We start from the raw sequence: 19,454 nt of genomic DNA, 5'->3' as shown, positions 1-19,454 counted from the left end.
GCACCTACCCTCTCAGAGGAGAAGGGGCTGGATGGGGGAAGGATTGTGGGAGGGGATGACCAGGAGAGGGGCAGTTATGTGGCCTCATTTATCCTATAGCTCACACCCCATAGAAAACAAGATGATACTGGAAATACCCTAGAGAGCACTTGTGATCACTTTTATCAGAGAATGTGCATAAAGGAGTAAGAGTTTTCTAGTTTTGTGCTAACAACCTAATTGTAACTTGTTTTAGCTAAATAAAACGGAACTGGAGTAAATCTACTCTCAGCCACTCCAGTTACACTCAGAAGTTACATTAAATGGTAGGGAGAACCAAAATAAGATTTTTTTTGACATGTTGTCTTAGTGATCATAGGAGGAGGTTATGGTTTCCAGGTTTTAGCAATGTACCAGAAATCCCCACACTGATCAAGTTTGAAGGAAAAACATTTTTAGGGAAAGAAGATAGATAGGGGTTCTTTAGTGTTGTCCCTAGAACCTCAGTTTCAGTATGACCTGGAAGCTTGTTGGGAAATATATTTTAGGTTTCATCCTTCACCTGCGCAATCAGAAACTGGTGATAGGGCCTAGAATAGATTTTTAGTATTCTCTACAGGATTTAGAGACACACTAATGTTTGACAGTCACTAGTACAGAACAGCAAGATGACCTGGGGTAATGGTTCTTGCCATTAAGTTTGACAACTTGAATGGTGAAGGACACACACACACACACACAGAGACACACACACAGCACTGAGACAGAGGTAATAATTTGGAAAAGAATTGTTTGTCTTAGCTACTTTTATATTGCCATGACAAAACACCATGATCCAGATAATATATAAACAAAGTTTAATGGCAGCAAACATGTATAACACTGGAGCAGTAGCAGAGAGCTTACCTTTGATCCACAGCAGAAGATATATCTGGGGAGGGGAGGGGGAGGGGGGGAAGGAGAGAGGTTGGGAGGAGGAAGGGCAAGAGTGAGATTGGCATGGGGTTTTGAAACCTTAAAACCCATTCCTAGTGACATACCTTCTCTGACAAGCCCATACCTTCTATTCCTCCCCAAACATTTCTACCAACTGGGAACCACATATTCAAACATTTGAGTCTATGGGGTTGCTTCTCATTCAAGGACTTAAGGCTCTAACACAATGTTTCCCACAAGGACTAAAGGCCAGCTTAAAGTTTACAATTTAAGAGGATCCATGAAATGTCCATAGAAGCCATTATCAATTAGATAATAGTCAATTCTATAGGAAGGAATATCTGTACTACTTGACAAAGTATAACCTTGGATAAGCTTGTTTCCTTTCACTAATCTGGATAAATACTTATATGAAAAGGATAGCATATTACTGATAATAGCACTATCTAGACTATATGTGTATGATTAATCCCATTATAAATCACTAGCTGGGTGCAGGGCTTTGATGGAGTATGACTCAGAACGATGGTCTTCTATGTAGTAAGGAGGTCAGAAAATGCCCAGAGTTTTGGAGCCAGGCCCCTTGATTTCTAATATCTGTTGAAGTGAGAAATAACACACTTAAGTAATATGGACACTGGATGAGTTTTGAAATGTCATAGGAAATGAATTTAAGATGAAAGTTGATGCTGTGTAAGTGCTATACACTTCACACTATTTTAATAAATCTTGTAGCCCCTTATGGTTTCATCTTTGTACAGAGAAGATTTTTCAAAACAACAGAAAGATGTCTATCCAAGGCTAGGTATAATGGCATACACCTGTAATCCTAGTGCTCCCGAAGCAGGCGGATCAGCACAGTCAACCAAGAACGATAAACACCAGCTTTGAAGGAGACACCCTTCATAATTTATAGCACCCCTGTTATTAGAGACCTATCCTGTCAATCCTAAATTCTGATCCAAAGTAATTTTAGTATATCTACAAAATTTTCTTCTAGTACTTCTAATTGTGTTGTTTCTCTCAGTTTAAAACTGCTCACCCTTATACTACTTGATTCACACATTTGCAGATCTCTATTCTACAGTCAAGTGAAGACGCAGGGGAGGAAAGGGATTGACAAAAAGTCTTGCTTTAAGAAATGTTTTCCTGGACACATCAACGTTTCCTTTGATTTAATGCAAATTATGTCTTTCCCCCGATATTAATATTCAAACTCTGAAATACTGTAGCTATCCTCCTGTTTTGTTTGTATGCTACTAACAATAGTAACACTTTTATACACTAACACAATACACAGTGTGCCGAGTTATAAGTCAAAGGCTATGGAGCTCTGAAGAGGGAATAATTTATGTTGCCTATAGAGTACAGTGGACTTCAAGTGCTATGGAAGTGTGTAAATTGGAGGTGTGTAAATTCATGGCATATTCAGTAAGGAATATTAGTATGGAATGAAAAGTGGCAAAACCAACCAATCAACCAACCAACCAGCCAACCACCACAACAAAACAGCACCAGAGTGTAGTCTTCTAACAATTTTAAAGCTTGTTATGAAAATTGTAAAGAGAGAGGATCTTTTCATTACGTATAAACCTGTCTTCTAGTGTTGTGTGAGATTAAGATCATGCCATCTCCCCTTTGCCTTTATGCCCTCTTTCCCCCTGACATAGATGTTAGCCTAAGCTTAAGGAGATATGTAGCTTCTCCTGTGGTTACTTGTGAGGCTATTCCCAAAGCATTCAGTGGCATCAGAGAGGCAGAGGCATCAGAGAGGCAGAGGCAGAGGCATCAGAGAGGCAGAGGCATCAGAGAGGCAGAGGCAGAGGCAGAGGCAGAGGCAGAGGCAGAGGCAGAGGCAGAGGCAGAGGCAGAGGCAGAGGCAGAGGCAGAGGCAGAGGCAGAGGCAGAGGCAGAGGCAGAGGCAGAGGCAGAGGCAGAGGCAGAGGCAGAGGCAGAGGCAGAGGCAGAGGCAGAGGCAGAGGCAGAGGCAGAGGCAGAGGCAGAGGCAGAGGCAGAGGCAGAGGCAGAGGCAGAGGCAGAGGCAGAGGCAGAGGCAGAGGCAGAGGCAGAGGCAGAGGCAGAGGCAGAGGCAGAGGCAGAGGCAGAGGCAGAGGCAGAGGCAGAGGCAGAGGCAGAGGCAGAGGCAGAGGCAGAGGCAGAGGCAGAGGCAGAGGCAGAGGCAGAGGCAGAGGCAGAGGCAGAGGCAGAGGCAGAGGCAGAGGCAGAGGCAGAGGCAGAGGCAGAGAGGCAGAGGGAGGCGAGTTTTCTCTGTCTCTTCCTGGAAAAGACAAGGCAGGTGTTTTGTTCATCCAAGCTATCATAGTTTCTAGTTTGTGTCCTTATTAGATGGCCTGTTTCTTCTTTTTCGTTTCTGTGTTTCTTGACTCATCCAGAGGCACACAAACAATGAAAAACAAGTGTTCATTCATTAAGTATAGGACTTAATGAAATTCGCAGGCAAATGGATGAAACTAGACTGTATCATCTTGAGTGAGGTAATCCAGTCACAAAAGAACACACATGGTATGCACTTACTGATAAGTGGATATTAGAAAAAAAAGCTTGGAATATTCATGATACAACTTATACAGACCATATGAAGCTCAAGAAGAAGGAAGACCAAAGTGTGGATGCTTTAGTCCTACTTAGAAGAGGGAACAAAATAATCATGGGAGGTAGAGGGTGGGAAGGTTGGGAGGAATAAAGGAAGGGGAGAAGAAAAAAAGGGGGGCAGGATCAGGTGGGAAGAAACAGGGGAGATGTACAGAGCCAGGATCAGGGAATTGAACAGAAAGGTGTGTTGTAATGGGAGACGAACAGGAGGTAGCCAACAGAAGGTCCCAGACACCAGGAAAGCAAGAGGTTCCCAGGACCCAATGGGGATAACATTAGCTGAAATATCTAACAAAGGGGAGAGAGAACCTGTAGAGACCATATCCAGAGGTTAGACATGACCCCCAGTTGAGGGATGGGGCCACCCACTTTTCTCAAAAATTTTAATCCAAAATTGCTCCTGTCTAAAGAAAATATAGGGACAAAGAGTGGAGTAGAGACTGAAGGAAAGGCCATCAGAGACTGCCCTACCTGGGGATCCATCCCATATGCAGCTACCAAACGTATTGTTGATCAATACCCATACAGCCATCACTATTGCCGATGCCAAGAAGTGCTTGTTGCAAGGAGCTTGATATAGCTGTCTCCTGAGAGGCTCTGTCAGAGCCTTACCTATACAGATGTGGATGCTCACAGCCAACCATCGGACTGAACACAGGGACCCCAATGGAGGAGTTAGGGGAAGGACTGAAGGAACTGAAGGGATTTGCAACCCCATAGGTAGAACAACCATCCGATTCCCCAGAGCTCCCAGGGACTAAACCACCAACCAAAGAGTATACGTGGAGGGACCTATGGCTCCACTGCATATGTAGCAGAGGATGGCTTTATCTGGCATCAATGGGAGGGGAGGCCCTTGGTCCTCTGAAGGCCTGATGCTCCAGTGTAGGAGAATGCTAGGGCAGTGAGGTGGGAGTAGGTGGGGGAGCACCCTCAAAGAAGCAGGGAGTAAGGAGTAAGATAGAGGGTTTGCGGAGCAGAAACCGGGACGGGGGATAGCATTTGAATTGTAAATAAAATAATCAATAAAAGTTTTTTAAAAAAGTTCAGTTACAACGGATGAGCCACAACTTAAAATGTCTTCATTAACCTGGTGCTACTTGTGCATTAGCTTAAAAACCAACCCCGCCCTTTATCTGCGTTTCTTGAGCCGCAGAAGTCAAGATCCAGAATATGCGAATTACAGATTTTCCAAATCGAAAAACCCAGTTGCACCCGGCCTATCCTGAGGTCACGGAACCAGAGCTCAGTAGCCCCGACTTCCGGGGGAGGGAGGAAGCAGGAGTGCGTTAAGGCCAATCGTTTCCGTTTGACTCGCGGAGGCTTATCAGGCGTGGACCTGGCACCCAAAGCCTGCGCTGAGTCTACAACTTCGCCTGAGACGTGTTGCGGGCCGCGCTGGGCTTGCTCTGGAAGCGGCTAACTAAGCAGGCCGCACCTTCTGCCATGATTGCGCCCGCTGTGTTGCGCGCTCTGCGTAAGAACAAGACCCTACGCTACGGAGTTCCCATGTTGGTGAGCGGCTGTGGCGGGAGCGGGGCGGGGCTGCGAGTCCGGAAGGGGCGGGCCCTCTTTGGCTGAGTGGCGTGTTGGTGCTGTCTTTCGGATACTGCTGACTAGGGGTCTGTGGGAGCCACCTGAACTGTGAGGGTTTTGTTTTTGTTTTTTTTTAGTTCATTCTCAAAAGTGTACCTCGGGTCCCACCATCCCCCACCCCCCGTTGCCTTTCCCTTCGTGAACGCGCGTGTTACTATCCCCGTTTTACAGTACCTTTCCTGGGTTAGATATTGAGATTTTGCAAGAAGATTAATCAAATGTCTTCTTTAATAATTACATTCATTTGTAGTAATTATGTTCATAATTTGTTGTTTGATCATTGTTAATTTGCTTTAGCATACTTCGATATAAAAGAAAATAAACAAAAGCTTTTAAAAATACAAGACATTTTTCTTGGTGTGGTTCTTGGCACGGGTGAAGTGCCTTTTGTATTTAAGCACTGTTAAAAGAAAGGTTGATTTTAGAAACGGAATTTTTTTTTTTTAAGTCGTCTTTGATGTGTGTGGATCTTGTTTTGATAATTTTGCTTTAAGAGTTTTGGGGTAAGCGTTCGTTTTTATAAAATGACAGCAATTTATGTAGACAAGGCATGCATAAATTTTTTATTTCTGCAAATTCCTCTGCCGTTCAAAAACACGGATGTTGCTACTGACTTGCAATCACCATCTATCACTATGGGAGCCAATTTGATTTTCTTTCAAAATTATAAAAGTCAAGATGTTACAGAAAGAAAAAAAAATCTCAGGGCTAGGCTTTCTATGTAGACTTAGTACCCTGCCCTATTTTCGGGGCTAACCAGCAGGAAAGAGGCTCCTTTACAAATGGAAATTTCTTTCTTGGTCAGTTTTTAAATGGTTATATCAGTCTTATGAAGGCACAATCTGGAACTCTGTCTAGAAAAAAAACTCTTTAAGCCTAATTTATTTTCCAGATGCCCTTCCAGAAGTTAAGCAAAGAGCACTTTCTATGCCCAATTTGAGAAATCCTCCTCTGAGTTCTGGGGTTCTCCTCTTCTGTTTTATAACGCATAGTCCAGGGTGCACAGTAAGGGAGCCTCCAGTCATGGAGCAAACGCAAGTTCTTCACAGGAAGCTATTCATTATAACCTTTTTACACACACACACACACACACACACACACACACACACACATCTAGCTAGTCGTTCATTTCTGTTTGCTTTATGCACATACACGTGTGCAAAATAGCATTCTTTTTATTTAAAATTACTATATAGATTTAATAGATAAGCACTGTGTTTACATCTGTTTCATCCCTACTTCTCCCCCTCCAACTTCTCCTGTGATTCCTTTCTCCCTTTCAGTTTTATGACTTTTTAAAACTACTATTGTTACATGTTAATTATATATATGTATATATATATAAAATTATATATTGTATGCATGTGTAAAAGCAGATATTTTGATTTAGTCTTATGTATTCCAAATAGCATTTTTTTTTAAAAAGTAGCTAAGAATAGTTTATATGTATAATTGTTAAATACAAATTTTTATTGTGGCTGCTGTATACCTAGAAATCATGGTGGTTAATGGAGGGCCCTAAAACCTAAGAGGTGAATCTCTAGATTGCAAGAGAGGAAACAAGAGGAGAGAATGTTCTTAGAAGAAAAGCATATGACCCATTTTTCTGATGCAGAAACCCTTTCAGAGAGCAGAGCAGTTCCTCCAATTGAGCCACTAATCTAGTGAACAGAGACTCTAAATCGAATGTTGTTTTTTGATGATTTTTTTTGTTTTACTTTTCACCCTTCAGCCTGTGTACATGTGCACTCGTGTGCACACGCAGGGACATGCAGCACAGGTGCTCTCCCCGTTTCTTACCTTCTGAGTTTATCTAGGTTTTTTTTTTTTTTTTCCATTTTCCTTTTGTCAGAAGTTTTAAAGTTACAACAGTGAAGTTTTGTTGCTTTTATGAACCTCAAATTTTAAATTTCTATTTTTATGTTTTTACACTCTTTCTATTTAATTATTTAAGTAGTGATATGGATATCAAGCTTTTTGCTCCTAATTGGCTTAGCTTATTCATCTCTGATGTGAGGATTATAGCCAGCTCACTCTTTGGTAAAATAACAGTAGCAGTTTGGAAGCTCTCTGAAAGGGTTTCTTCATACAAAAAAATGGGCCATATGCTGCAAGACTCCTTTATAATTTGTTAAGAAAATAAAAGGCAGTGTTTACAAATGTCCAATTTTGTAAAGTCATGAAGTTGAAAGAAATTCTACACAGACAAGGCCAGAGTTTTACTCCCAGGTGTACCCTATGTAGTTAGTATTAGAAACTCAAGGGAGGAGAGAGCTGGTTCCCTGATCAAGAGTACTTGCTGCTCTTTCAGAGGACTAGAGTTTCCCAGCAGCTGTATCTGGCTGCTCATGACTGCTTGTAACTCCAGCTCCATGGTATCTGATTGTCCTTTTCTGATCTCCACAGTCACCCGCATGTACCGGCACATAGGACACATACGTGCACATGTACACATAAGTGTGCATGTATGGTTGCATGCACAAATACTAAATAAATTTTAAAATTAAAACTTCAAGCAAAACACACTTTACTGATTCTGTGTGATCAAAGAAGACTCAGGAATCAAATAGCACTCAAAACCCAAAGAGGTTTTAAGAGTTCTGTCCTGCTACATTGACAGGAAATATTTATAGACAAGACAAAACAAGACAAAACAAACAAACAAACAAACACTAAAAAAAAACTTAATTGGATAGACATTTGTGGTTTTTTTTTTTTTTTTTTGACTTGGTTTGATCAATTAGTTAACAAATGGTATTTCTGTTGGTTTACCTTCTAAGGTTACATAAATCTCTAAAGGGATTTAAGTACAGAGACAGGCCCACTCCAAACTATATAACAGTAGGCAATCATTTAGTTGGGTGTGTTTTTTATTTCCTCTTGAGTTTGGAAGCAGGGGAATTGGAAGTTCAAGGCACATACCAAGTTCAGGGTCATCTTGGTTAATGAGACCCTGTGCCTTAGTTGGTTTCTATTGCTGTAAGGAGACACCATGACCAACTCTTTTTTTTTTTTTTTTTTTTTTTGGTTTTTCGAGACAGGGTTTCTCTTTATAGCCCTGGCTGTCCTGGAGCTCACTTTGTAGACCAGGCTGGCCTCGAACTCAGAAATCCGCCTGCCTCTGCCTCCCGAGTGCTGGGATTAAAGGCGTGCGCCACCACGCCCGGCTCATGACCAACTCTTACAAAGACAAACATTTAGTTGGGGCTGGCTGACAGTTTCAGAGGTTCAGTCCATTGCCTTCAAGGCGAGGAGCACAGTGGCATGCAGGCAGACATGCTGCTGGGGAAATAATTGGAGAATTCAACATCTAGACCTTCAGGCAGTAGGAAGAGAGAGCCTTTTAGGCTCTGACACCTCAAAGGTCACCCCCAGTGAGATACTTCTCCATCAAGGCCACACCTCCTAATCCTTTCAAAGAGTGTGAATCCCTGATGACTAAGCATTCAAATATATGAGCTGTGGGGGCCATTCTTATTCAAATCACCACACTCTGTCTCAAAAAAAAAGTAAACCAGAAAAACATATGTAGTATTGATTTATAACATCAGTTACAATATTATAATTTTTCCAGGATAGTATAGTGGCCTCCCTTTCGGACATTTCACTTGCTGCATCTTGTCTGTTGTTATTAAAAAAAAAAAAAAAAAAAAAAAGGAGAAAAAAATCCCATGGATTATTTCAGATGCAAGTATTTCGAATGGCATTTATTGCAATATATTATCATTGCTGTACTTTATTACTAGTTATTGTTGCTAATCTTATTGTGCCTATTTTGAAAATTAAACTTTGCTATATATATTTATATATAGAAAGAAAACAGTGTATTTAGGGTTTAATATTTGTTCAGGTTTCAGGTGTCACTAGAATGCCTTTGAAGGTAACCCCCACCATATCTACTTTTAAGAAAATGAGTAATAATTTTCTAGGAAATATAATCTATAAGTTGTTTATATGCTGTCTAAGGCATTGTTTAACTGAATGTAGCTAGTCAGAGTTGACCTAGTTCATGTAGCTATTCCCTTCCTTTGTTTCAGTTGCTGGTTGTTGGAGGTTCTTTTGGTCTTCGTGAATTTTCACAAATCCGGTATGATGCTGTGACGATTAAGGTAAGAACTATAATTGGTGTTTGACTTGTGTAGGAGAATTTCATGCTCATTTCACTTAGCAATGTTAATCTGTCTTGTCTTGCAAACCCAATAGCTGGTCTTTGCACCTTTTCTTGGTTAAAATACCACTACTGTGGGTCCATGCAAGTGAACCATAGCAAGCATTCAGGAAAAGTTCTCTGTATTTACTTGTAATATTGTTTCTCTCCCCAAATATTCTCAGATGTAGTTGTTTTTGGATTTTTATGGAATTTAAGAACACAGTTTTCCTCTCTAATTATAAATTAGCTATTCTATTGTAACTGCCAGTGATGTTATAAGTATATGCCATTTCTCATTAGTAACTGATACTAAAATAAAATATTTTATTATAAATGAAGACACCTATCTTTTTTTATAGCATCTGTATTATTGTAGGAGTGAGTATACTAGGACCTCCATTTTACAGGTGTGGAAAAAAAGCTCCAGACAGCTATACTATCCTGCGTATAGTCATGTGTGTATGCCGGACAGAGCTAGGATTTGTACCCTCTGTAATTACACTTTCACTCTCAAATTTGCGCTGTCTGTTACATAAGATGTCTGGTTCATTAACTGAGAAATGTGTTGTAATTTGGGGAGAGGGAACACATACCTGATATTTGAAGACTCTTCTAAATAATATATAATGTACCATTATATGCTGGAACAAGCATTCTTCACTGTGGTAATGGACTCTCCATTGCTGTATCCCCACCAAGTACTATGACTAAGTATGTAGTTTAAGTACATGTGAGTAGGACAGTCTTTGATTTGCCTATCTATCTTGTGCTCTGTAACAAGAGAGTATTAGCTTAATATTTAATGTAAATATTGTAACCCTATTTTCAAGACCAGGTAATGAAAATAAGAATAATCATAATAATAGTGCTGATATGATCCAGACATCACTAGAAAAGAAAACTAAGTAATCCTGTTACTTTAATGACAGATGAAAAGGGCACATGTAACTAGATTAGGGAGTTAAATAACCAAAACAGCAGACTGCACAATATGCAAAAAAGAAATTGCAGTTGGTTATATTGGATATGGGGATGAAAACACATAAGAAGACTGAATCCCACATGTCCAGGAAGAAACAGGCAAGTACTTACAAATCAATCCTAAATTGGTTCATCTTAAAACAGGGTAGTAAATGCTGAGTTAGCTTGTGCATACACCCCCCTTACTTATATTATTTATTTGACTGTCTACAAAACTTATTAAAATTCCATTTTCCTTATGAGGTGGAACTAAATAGAGTGGTGACCAACAGGGGAAGATCTGATACTAGACATGTTTTTGTCCAGCAGGAACACAGTTGGCCTTGTTCAGTCTTATCAAGGGTCTAGCTTTCTATTATTTTATACACAGTGATTCCCTGGCCTGTGAATCAAACTGAGTGGTAGAGCACTTGCCTACCATCGAGCAAGCCATGGGTTTGACCTCCAGCACAATGAGGGAGGAGGAGAGGGGTTGATATTGAATCATGGAAGCAGGAAATGGTTTCCTTAACTCTTAGGTACTCTAATGTGGAAAAAACCCCTGGAGTTTCAAACTGTCATTTGTATCTTTGAGGATTTTAAGCAAAACCATGGGATACATAAAACAAAAGATTAATGTTTTATAAAAAAGTTTTTTGTTTGTTTTTACCTCAGTTTTCTTTCTGCCTCCTACATGGGACTTTAAGATTTATAAAGTGTACTATTGAACTATGCCTAAGTTCATGAGCTATAAGAGCTGTAGAGTGTACTATTAAACTATGTGTAAATTCATAGCCTGTATGCACTACAGAATATACTATTAATCTGCACTTAACCCTTTTTGTGTATATACTCATCCCTGGAGACTCTCTGCTGTTTTACTTTCTAATTACTAAATCTGTCTTTTGTTATGATGAGTTTCTTACCAACCCTGTTCTTTTTTTTTTTTTTTTTAATTGACAGTGTCTTTTGCCTTACAGAAAGAAGCTTTGCAATTTTATGAGGTTCCATTTATCGATTCCTTTTTAAAAAATTTTTTTATTAGATATTTTCTTCATTTACATTTCAAATGCTATCCCAAAAGTCCCCTATACCCTCCCTCCGCCCTGCTTCCCTATCCACCCACTCCCACTTCTTGGCCCTGGCTTTCCCCTGTACTGAGGCATATAAAGTTTGCACGACCAATGTGCCTCTCTTTCCACTAATGGCTGACTAGGCTCTCTTCTGATACATATGCAGCTAGAGACACGAGCTCTGGGGGAATTGGTTAGTTTATATTGTTGTTCTACCTATAGGGTTGCAGACTCCTTTAGCTCCTTGGGTGCTTTCTCTAGCTCCTCCATTGGGGTCCCTGTGTTCCATCCTATAGCTGACTGTGAGCATCCACTTCTGTGTTTGCCAGACACTGGCATAGCCTCACAAGAGACAGCTATATAACTTTGTGATTTAGTACATATTTTTTACTTCTAAACGGTTCACTTAATTCTTTTATTATGTATTTCAGTACTCTAGAGAAATCTTTCATAATGCCATATTTTATCCATTTTTTGGGAGTAACTTAAACACTTTGTGAATCATAATTACTTAAAAGTCCCATCTCCCATAAGGATATAATTATCCATTTTCTTCATTTTTTACTATATGATTTTATCTTTGAATATGCCTTATAATTATTTTCACCTAAATATTAATTATTTTTTATAGGTGGCTGTAAAGGTTCTAGGTGATATTGTTTTCCTTAGAAACAGTTCATCATTTTTTTTCTTGGCAGGCAGAGTGGGGTCTGGTGCCCTTAACACTTGGGCATGAGCTGGGTCCTGGCTTAGCTGGAGTTACAGTTAGCTTTAGTGTGTCTCAGCTTCTTCCTTATTCTTTAGACCTGACTTTATATGACTTTTAATTAGTAAACCAAGAAATTCAGCTGTACTTTTCAGAGATTTTTCAGCTTAGCTCTATATTTTTATTTTATGGAGTTTAGAATTTAGGAATTTAATAATTACTAATGTAGTAATAATAATTTAGTAATTCTGTTGGGAGAGATAAACCCTGTCACTTGTCATTTGCTTTCTGCTTTTGTCTTTGCAGCCCTAGGTGATGATTTTTCTAATCCCCAGTAGCAACATCTTCCTGCTTTCCAACCTCTTCTTTTTAAATTAACATATAAACTGTACAAAGTAACATTCTTCATTATGACATTTCCATACATGTGTGTAACGTGCTTTGATAATATTCTCTTCACTTGTCATAGTTTGGGTTTTATTCTTGTGAAGAGACATCTTGACGAAGGCAACTCTTACAAAGGACAACATTCAATTGGGGCTGGCTTATAGTTTCAAAGGTTCAGTCCATTATCATTATTGCTGGAAGCACAACAGTGAGTAGTCAGAAATGGTGCTGGAGGATCTGAGAGTTCTACATCTTGATACAAAGGCAGCCAGGGGAGGACTCTGTTTCACATTGGATGGAACTTGAGCATAGGACCTTAAAGCCCATACCCAAAGTGACACAATTCCTCCAATAAGGCCACACAACTCCAACAAGGCCACACCTCTGAATAGTGCCACTTCCTGTGGGCCAACCATATTCAAACCACCACACTCCTAGTACCCTTTCTTATCTCTCACTTCTTCCTTTCTTCATTCCCAACGCACATTTCTTTTTTTTTTTTTCCCGAGACAGGGTTTCTCTGTGTAGCTCTGGCTGTCCTGGAACTCACTCTGTAGACCAGGCTGGCCTCAAACTTAGAGATTCGCCTGCCTCTGCCTCCCAAGTGCTGGGATTAAAGGCGTGCGCCATCACGCTCGACCCCAATGCACATTTCTAATAATCCTTTTACTTTCTTTCCTTATTTATTTATTTATTTTTATAAATTTCATACATGAGCACAAACATGAGATAGCTGGCTGTAATGCTAATAACCCTTGGTTATGATTCTATACTTGTTCCAGGCTTGGCAAGTACAGTGGAGGGAAAATGACTTTCAACTCCAATTCTCAGCTCTTAGGAAACCCTAAACTGAAGACTTAATTGAGCTATTTTATTTTATTTTATTTTATTTTATGTATTTATTTATTTTGTTTTAAATCTCACTTTGAATAGAAAATAGAAGCGTGAGAAGATAGCTTAGGGAAGTGTTATTCAATAGGATAGTATTTGCTGATAAGGCAGAAGTGGCACATGACCAATAGCACTGATATAATTCTGGAAGCTCAGGTACATATGTGTGGGATTTTTTTTTTTAAAGATTTACTTTATTTATTATATGTGAGTACACTGTAGCTATATTCAGACACACCAGAAGAGGGTGTCGGATCTCATTACAGATGGTTGTGAGCCACCATGTGGTTGCTGGGATTTTAACTCAGGACCTTCAGAAGAGCAGTCAGTGCTCTCAATTGCTGAGCCATCTCTCCAGCCCCATGAGTTGGGATTTTTAGATCTACTTGTCATAATTTATCCTTTTTTGATTTATCACATTTGTCTCTACCATACATCATTCTAGTGGAATTCTGGGATTAAACCCCTGGCTCATCACTTTGTTCATAGGCTCTGTTAAGTCACTCATACTCAGTGAGTCTATGTTCTGTGTCTTGTTTATTTCACCAACATTCTTTTTTTTTATTTTTTTGTAACTCACAGGTAATAGACATGAGTTTCAGTGTGCCACTATGGAACTCTAAATTTCTTTGTTGTTGTTTTTTTGGTTTTTTTTTTTTCGAGACAGGGTTTCTCTGTATAGCCCTGGCTGTCCTGGAACTCACTTTGTAGACCAGGCTGGCCCCGAACTCAGAAATCCACCTGCCTCTGCCTCCCGAGTGCTAGGATTAAAGGCGTGTGCCACCACGCCCGGCTGGAACTCTAAATTTCTAACTCTTTATTTGGTCTATGGAAAAGGTTCTTTTATTTTCAAGTGCATTATATAGCAATATTTTAAATATTTCTGTACTACAAAATCTACATTGGCAGTAGGTGAATACTGCTGCCTCTGGAGGCAGAGGGCCAATGTTTAATACCAACACACGTGTCTTTCACAAGTTATTCAACTTGCTGTATCCTGCTTTCTATATACATAGTAGATGATGGAATTTATGTTTATCTTATAGGTTTTGTGAGCATTAAACAGTATATGTACATGCCAAATGCCTAGTAAACAATTCCTCAGTGTAGATCAGTGTCTGGAGTTATGTATTAGTTTTCACTATGCATTAATTATCACAGTTGATATTAGAGATTTTGACATATGCTTTAAATTGGCTGAATTTTCTTATCTATTTTTTCTATGACTTTGTTTGTTTGTTTGTTTGTTTGGGCAGGGGCTCACTGTGTCCTTTGCTGGCCTAGGACTCATGAGAGCAGGCTGACCTCAGATTCATAGAGATCTTCTATTTCTACCTCCTTTGTGCTGGGATTAAAGGCATGAGCCACCAGGCTCAGCTCTCCTATGACTTTTTTTTGAGATTATATAATCTTTCTCTCTCTCTTTTTAATTGGTTATTTTATTTATTTGCATTTCAAATGTTTTCCCCTTCCTGTTCTCCCCTCTGCAAATACCCCATCCTCTAGAGGTGCTCCCCCCCCCCTACCCACCCACTCCTGCCTTACTGCTCTAGCATCCCACTACACTGGGGCATCAAGCCTCCACATTACCAAGGGCCTCCTCTCCAATTCCAGATAAGGCCATCCTATGCTACAAAAGCAGCTGGAGCCATGGGTCCACTCATGTATACTCTTTGGTTGGTGGCTTAGTCCCTGGAAGCTCTGGTGGGGTTGTGGGGGTGGGGGTAGGGGAGTCCAGTTAGTTAATATTGTTGTTCTTCCTATGGGGCTGCAAATCCCTTCAGCTTCTTAAGTCCTTCCCCTAAGTCTTCCATTGAGGTCCCTGGGCTCAGTCTGATGGTTACTGTGAGTATCTGCATTTATGTTCGTCAGGTGCTAGCAGAGCCTCTCGGGAGACAGCTATACCAGGGTCCTGTCAGCTAGCACTTGGCATCAACAGTGTCAGGGTTTGGTGTCCCCAGGTGGGGCATGTCTCTGGATGGCCTTTCCTTTAGTCTCTGCTCTCCTATGATTTTTAAAAGTAAAAAATGAAAAAAAAAAGTGAAAAATGAATATAAAACAATTAAATGATATATGTTCTTTTTTCTTTTCTATAGATTGATCCTGAATTGGAGAAAAAATTGAAAGTAAATAAAATAACTTTAGAGTCAGAGTATGAGGTATAGTATGCTAATATTCTATGTTTTGTTACATTCTCATTAGTCATGACTGGTTCTGTTTCTCAAGATATATTAATAGTAAAGAAAAAATAAATTTAATCTGAGTTTGCAGTATTTGGTAAATTATCTTAAATTTGGAACCAGAAGTGCTGGGGAATAAGTCCTATAGCACTGGGTATTAGACAGTGAGGCTTGAGTCTTGCATAACATGTATGTACAGCCTGACATGCAGCCAAACATAAATTTTTGTAGATTTTCTACAAGGAGTCTTTCCTGTAAATGGCCCCTAAACACAATATGTTCCCATGACTCTTTCTTGTCAATTTTGTCTCACATCCTAGGAATTATTTTAAATTCTAATAAGCATGTATACTTCAACATATCTGGATAATGGTGATTTTGCCAGGAATGGAACCACATGTTTGCTATGCCAGTATTTAGGGAGGCCAAGCTTGATAGTTTGTATATGCTCAGCCTAGGGAGTGGCACTATTAGGATGTGTAGCCTCCTAGTAGTTGTTGGAGTTGGTGTGCCTTGTTGGAGTAGGTGTATCCCTGTGAGTGTGGGCTTTAAGATCCTCATCCTAGCTGCTTGGAACTCAGTCTTCTCCTAGCAGCCTTCAGATGAAGATATAGAACTTTCAGCTCTTCCTGTACCATGCATGCCAGGACGCTGCCATCCTCCTGCCTTGATAATAATGGACTGAGCCTCTGAACCTGTAAGACAGCCCTGATTAAATGTTACCTTATAAGAGTTGCCTTGGTCATGGTGTCTGTTCACAGCAGTAAAACCCTAAGACACCAATGCACTAGGATTGCTGGTAATTCAAAGCCAACTTATACTACATAGTGAATTCAAGGCTAACCTTGGCTATATAGACTCTGTTTCAAAAAACAAACAAAGAAACAAACTAAAAGGCCATTTAATTCCTTTAGATAAGTAATTCTCAAACTGTGGGTTGTGACCCCTTAAAGACCACTGGAAATATCAGATATTTACATTACTATTCATAACAGTCCCCAAGTTACAGTTAGGAAGTAGCAACAAAAATAATTTTATGATTGAGGGATCACCACAACATGAGAGATTATAATAAAGGGTTGTGGCATTTGGAACGGTAAGAACTGCTGCTTTAGATAGTTTCATAGCCATTCTTGAAAATATTTATGCTAAATTAATAGCACTTTGTACATCCATATATATTTAAAATACACTCCTACCTGAAAGAGAAACACTTTCATTTCCTGCTTCCCTGTCCTTTGTTGAAGCCTTGGACTGTCTGCTTGGGGAAGTGAGTGAGCACTTAGCAGGCAGTCGGGGCTGTGAATGGCTTGTCTGGGAATAGATTTTTCTGTGTAGTTCTTTTAGGAATCATAAAGGTTAATAGCTTTATGAATATAGAGTATTTCATCTTGCCTTTTAGCAACCACTTATAAGAGAGGCAATGCCAAGGTGGCCTGTGCTAATTGGTAAAGATTGTATGGTTCTTCAATAAAAGGGTTAATACTTTGTATCTAAACATCAAGGAAAACATATGCCATTTTCTCCATTTTTGGATATAAATTACCCTTTGATCTCATAGCAATTTTTTTCTTCCCTCAGTTATTTCAGAATAGAAGCAGGTATATAAAAGTGACTATTGGAGAGGTTCAAGGAGCTCTTCTATCCACCCCTTTTCTCCAGCTTCCCCCCATGCTTGAGACATTTAAGACTAAGGGAAGCTATGGTATATCAGAGTGTAGTTGAATGGTTCTGCCTAGGATAAATACTTTTACTCAGGTTACCAGAGGTGAATGACTTCATTCTGAAGCCCAGTGTCATTTCCCAGGTTGCAAAACAGGGCGCTTTGGTTGTTTTCTTCCTTGTGAAGATGCCAGAGTCTACACCTTAGGTCTTCTGTTTTCTACTGTTACTCATACCAGTCTTTCAGCTGTTGCTACACTAGTACAGCTTCATATTTACTCCTGTTTTCCCAGACTCTTTCCTTTCTTTGTGCTCTTAGAAACAGAGTGTAGGGCTGGTGAGATGGCTCAGTGGGTAAGAGCACCCGACTGCTCTTCCGAAGGTCCAGAGTTCAAATCCCAGCAACATGGTGGCTCACAACCATCCGTAACGAGATCTGGAGCCCTCTCCTGGAGTGTCTGAAGACAGCTACAGTGTACTTACAAATAATAAATAAATAAATCTTAAAAAAAAAAAAGAAAAGGAATTTATTAAAAAAAAAAAAAAGAAACAGAGTGTAAACTCCTTTTGCCACTATGGGCTTATTATGCGGAAAGGTAGATGTAACGTCTCTCTGTAGCAAGCAAGTAAAGTTCTAAACCCAGGAAGTCCCTGAGGTTGGCTTGGAGTCTGTTTGCTGAACTTGTTCTTGAGCCTATTGGGTTTTCCTTGACCTGATCACCACTTAGTGATAACATCAGTCAAAGCCACTGGGCTTTTGAACTAATATGCTTAACTTTGTGGCTCTGTAGAAAATAAAGGACTCCACTTTTGAAAACTGGAAGAATATTCGAGGACCGAGGCCTTGGGAAGATCCTCAACTCCTCCAAGGACGAAACCCAGAAACTCTTAAGCCTAAGACAACCTGACTGTGCTCAGTTTTTGTTTTGTTTTGTTTTGTTTTGTTTTGTTTTTTTCAATGAAATGTTCTCATCTCGATATGTAGGAAGAAGATTCCAGACCTGTGGAAACCTGGATGTGAATAATATGATGGCAGAAATTTTTGATTAAAAAGTCAAGTATAAGTCTGTATGCTTTTCAGTCTACTTGCAAATGAAAATAGTAGTGTTGAACACATACACACACACACACTCCACTACCAATCTATAAAAAAAAAAATGTGACTACTGCTTCCATAACATGCCATGAATTCTACTTTCCTATTACCCACTCATACTCTTTCTAGTCATTGGAACATTTTTGCTATCTCAGTTTGGTTTCTGATGAAAATCATAGGCTTAGATCCAGATTTTCCCAATAAAACGGTGACTTTATGTTAAGCTTATAAATAAGTGATCATAATCTAGTAATGGTCTTATATTTTATTCCTAATACTTTATAAATCAGCCTCTGAAACCTGTTCATATGTAGTGCATGATGGTAAGAAGATGTGACATTTTGTTGAGGTTATGAAATGGCTGTGTTGTGCATTAGCATAGTCTGGGAGTTGGTTCTAGTTTGTTTGTTAGATCTCCTGTAGTCTGATCCTTAAACAAAATGGTAGGAAAGGTAAGAGTTTTGTTTTTAAAACCAGTAGCTCATTTTCTTCTGTTTAGGCAGTCTCAATTCTCTACCTTGTGTAATCTCAGTACTGAATTCTAAATACCTGAAGTTTTAGCTGAAATATTCCCACTATAACTATTCCAAATGATCGAAACACCCCACTTTTCTCTCAATCAATTTTAATTAATTTCAACACATTAGTTTTAGTAATCTTAGAATATTACTTAATGGATAATTACCAACTGACTTCAAAGTTAGTGGCTTAGTTATTTTTCTGTTGCTGTGATAAAACACTGACCAAAAGCAACTTGGAAAATAAAGGGTTTATTTTGCTTACACTCTCAGTCAGGGTAGGAACTCAAGGCAGGGACTGATGCAGAGGCCATGGAGGAACATGGCTTCCTGGCTTACTTCTCATTTCTTCCTCAACTTCCTTTCTTATACAACCCAGGATCACTCCGGATAGCACCATCTAAAATGGGCAGTTCTCCTACATCAATCGTTGTTCAAGAAAATTACCTGTAGACTTGCCTACAAAATGATATAGATGTTTTCTGGATTATGATTCCTTCTTCTCAGATGACCCTAGTTTGTATCTATTTGATATGAAAACCAACCATAATAATCTACCCATTGTCAATTTGACACAGCATTTCCTAAGCCACAACCCTTCTTGTTTGTCCATGATGTCATGCTAATATCATATGACAGTGTGAAACATTCCAACTTTTAAAAGTCCCATAGTTTTTAAATTTTTCAACACTTTTAAGTGTCCAGTT

General features: G+C 39.5%; 1 protein-coding gene across 2 annotated transcripts; it reads left to right on the top strand.

Moving 5' to 3' along the window:
- The first annotated feature begins 4,802 nt into the window (after positions 1 to 4,802).
- Cox16 (cytochrome c oxidase assembly factor COX16) lies at positions 4,803 to 18,197 on the top strand. 2 transcript variants are annotated; one of them, XM_085830521.1, is made up of 4 exons: positions 4,803 to 5,043; positions 9,162 to 9,233; positions 15,388 to 15,450; positions 18,119 to 18,197. In XM_085830521.1, exons 1-4 carry the CDS (start codon positions 4,975 to 4,977, stop codon positions 18,152 to 18,154), a joined length of 240 nt encoding a protein of 79 aa, XP_085686647.1. In that variant the 5' UTR covers positions 4,803 to 4,974; the 3' UTR covers positions 18,155 to 18,197. The 2 variants fall into 2 exon arrangements, with proteins under 2 accessions (XP_085686647.1, XP_021034928.1); XM_021179269.2 differs by having other exon boundaries at positions 17,925 to 18,197.
- The last annotated feature ends 1,257 nt before the right edge of the window (positions 18,198 to 19,454 follow it).

Source organism: Mus caroli, unplaced genomic scaffold (assembly GCF_978045245.1).
Source record: "Mus caroli unplaced genomic scaffold, Mus_caroli_1 scaffold_14, whole genome shotgun sequence".
Classification (NCBI taxonomy): Eukaryota; Metazoa; Chordata; class Mammalia; order Rodentia; family Muridae; genus Mus; species Mus caroli.
The sequence above is the reverse complement of the archived record's forward strand: the minus strand, read 5'-3'. Positions and strand labels throughout refer to the sequence as shown.

What these genes read in the sequence shown, in the direction of transcription:
- Cox16 (XM_021179269.2), top strand. Translation starts at nt 4,975, where the DNA reads ATGATTGCGCCCGCTGTGTTGCGCGCTCTGCGTAAGAACAAGACCCTA. An exon ending in GCTACGGAGTTCCCATGTTG is followed by an intron (nt 5,044 to 9,161) that starts GTGAGCGGCTGT and finishes CCTTTGTTTCAG; the next exon opens with TTGCTGGTTGTTGGAGGTTC. An exon ending in CTTTAGAGTCAGAGTATGAG is followed by an intron (nt 15,451 to 17,924) that starts GTATAGTATGCT and finishes GTGGCTCTGTAG; the next exon opens with AAAATAAAGGACTCCACTTT.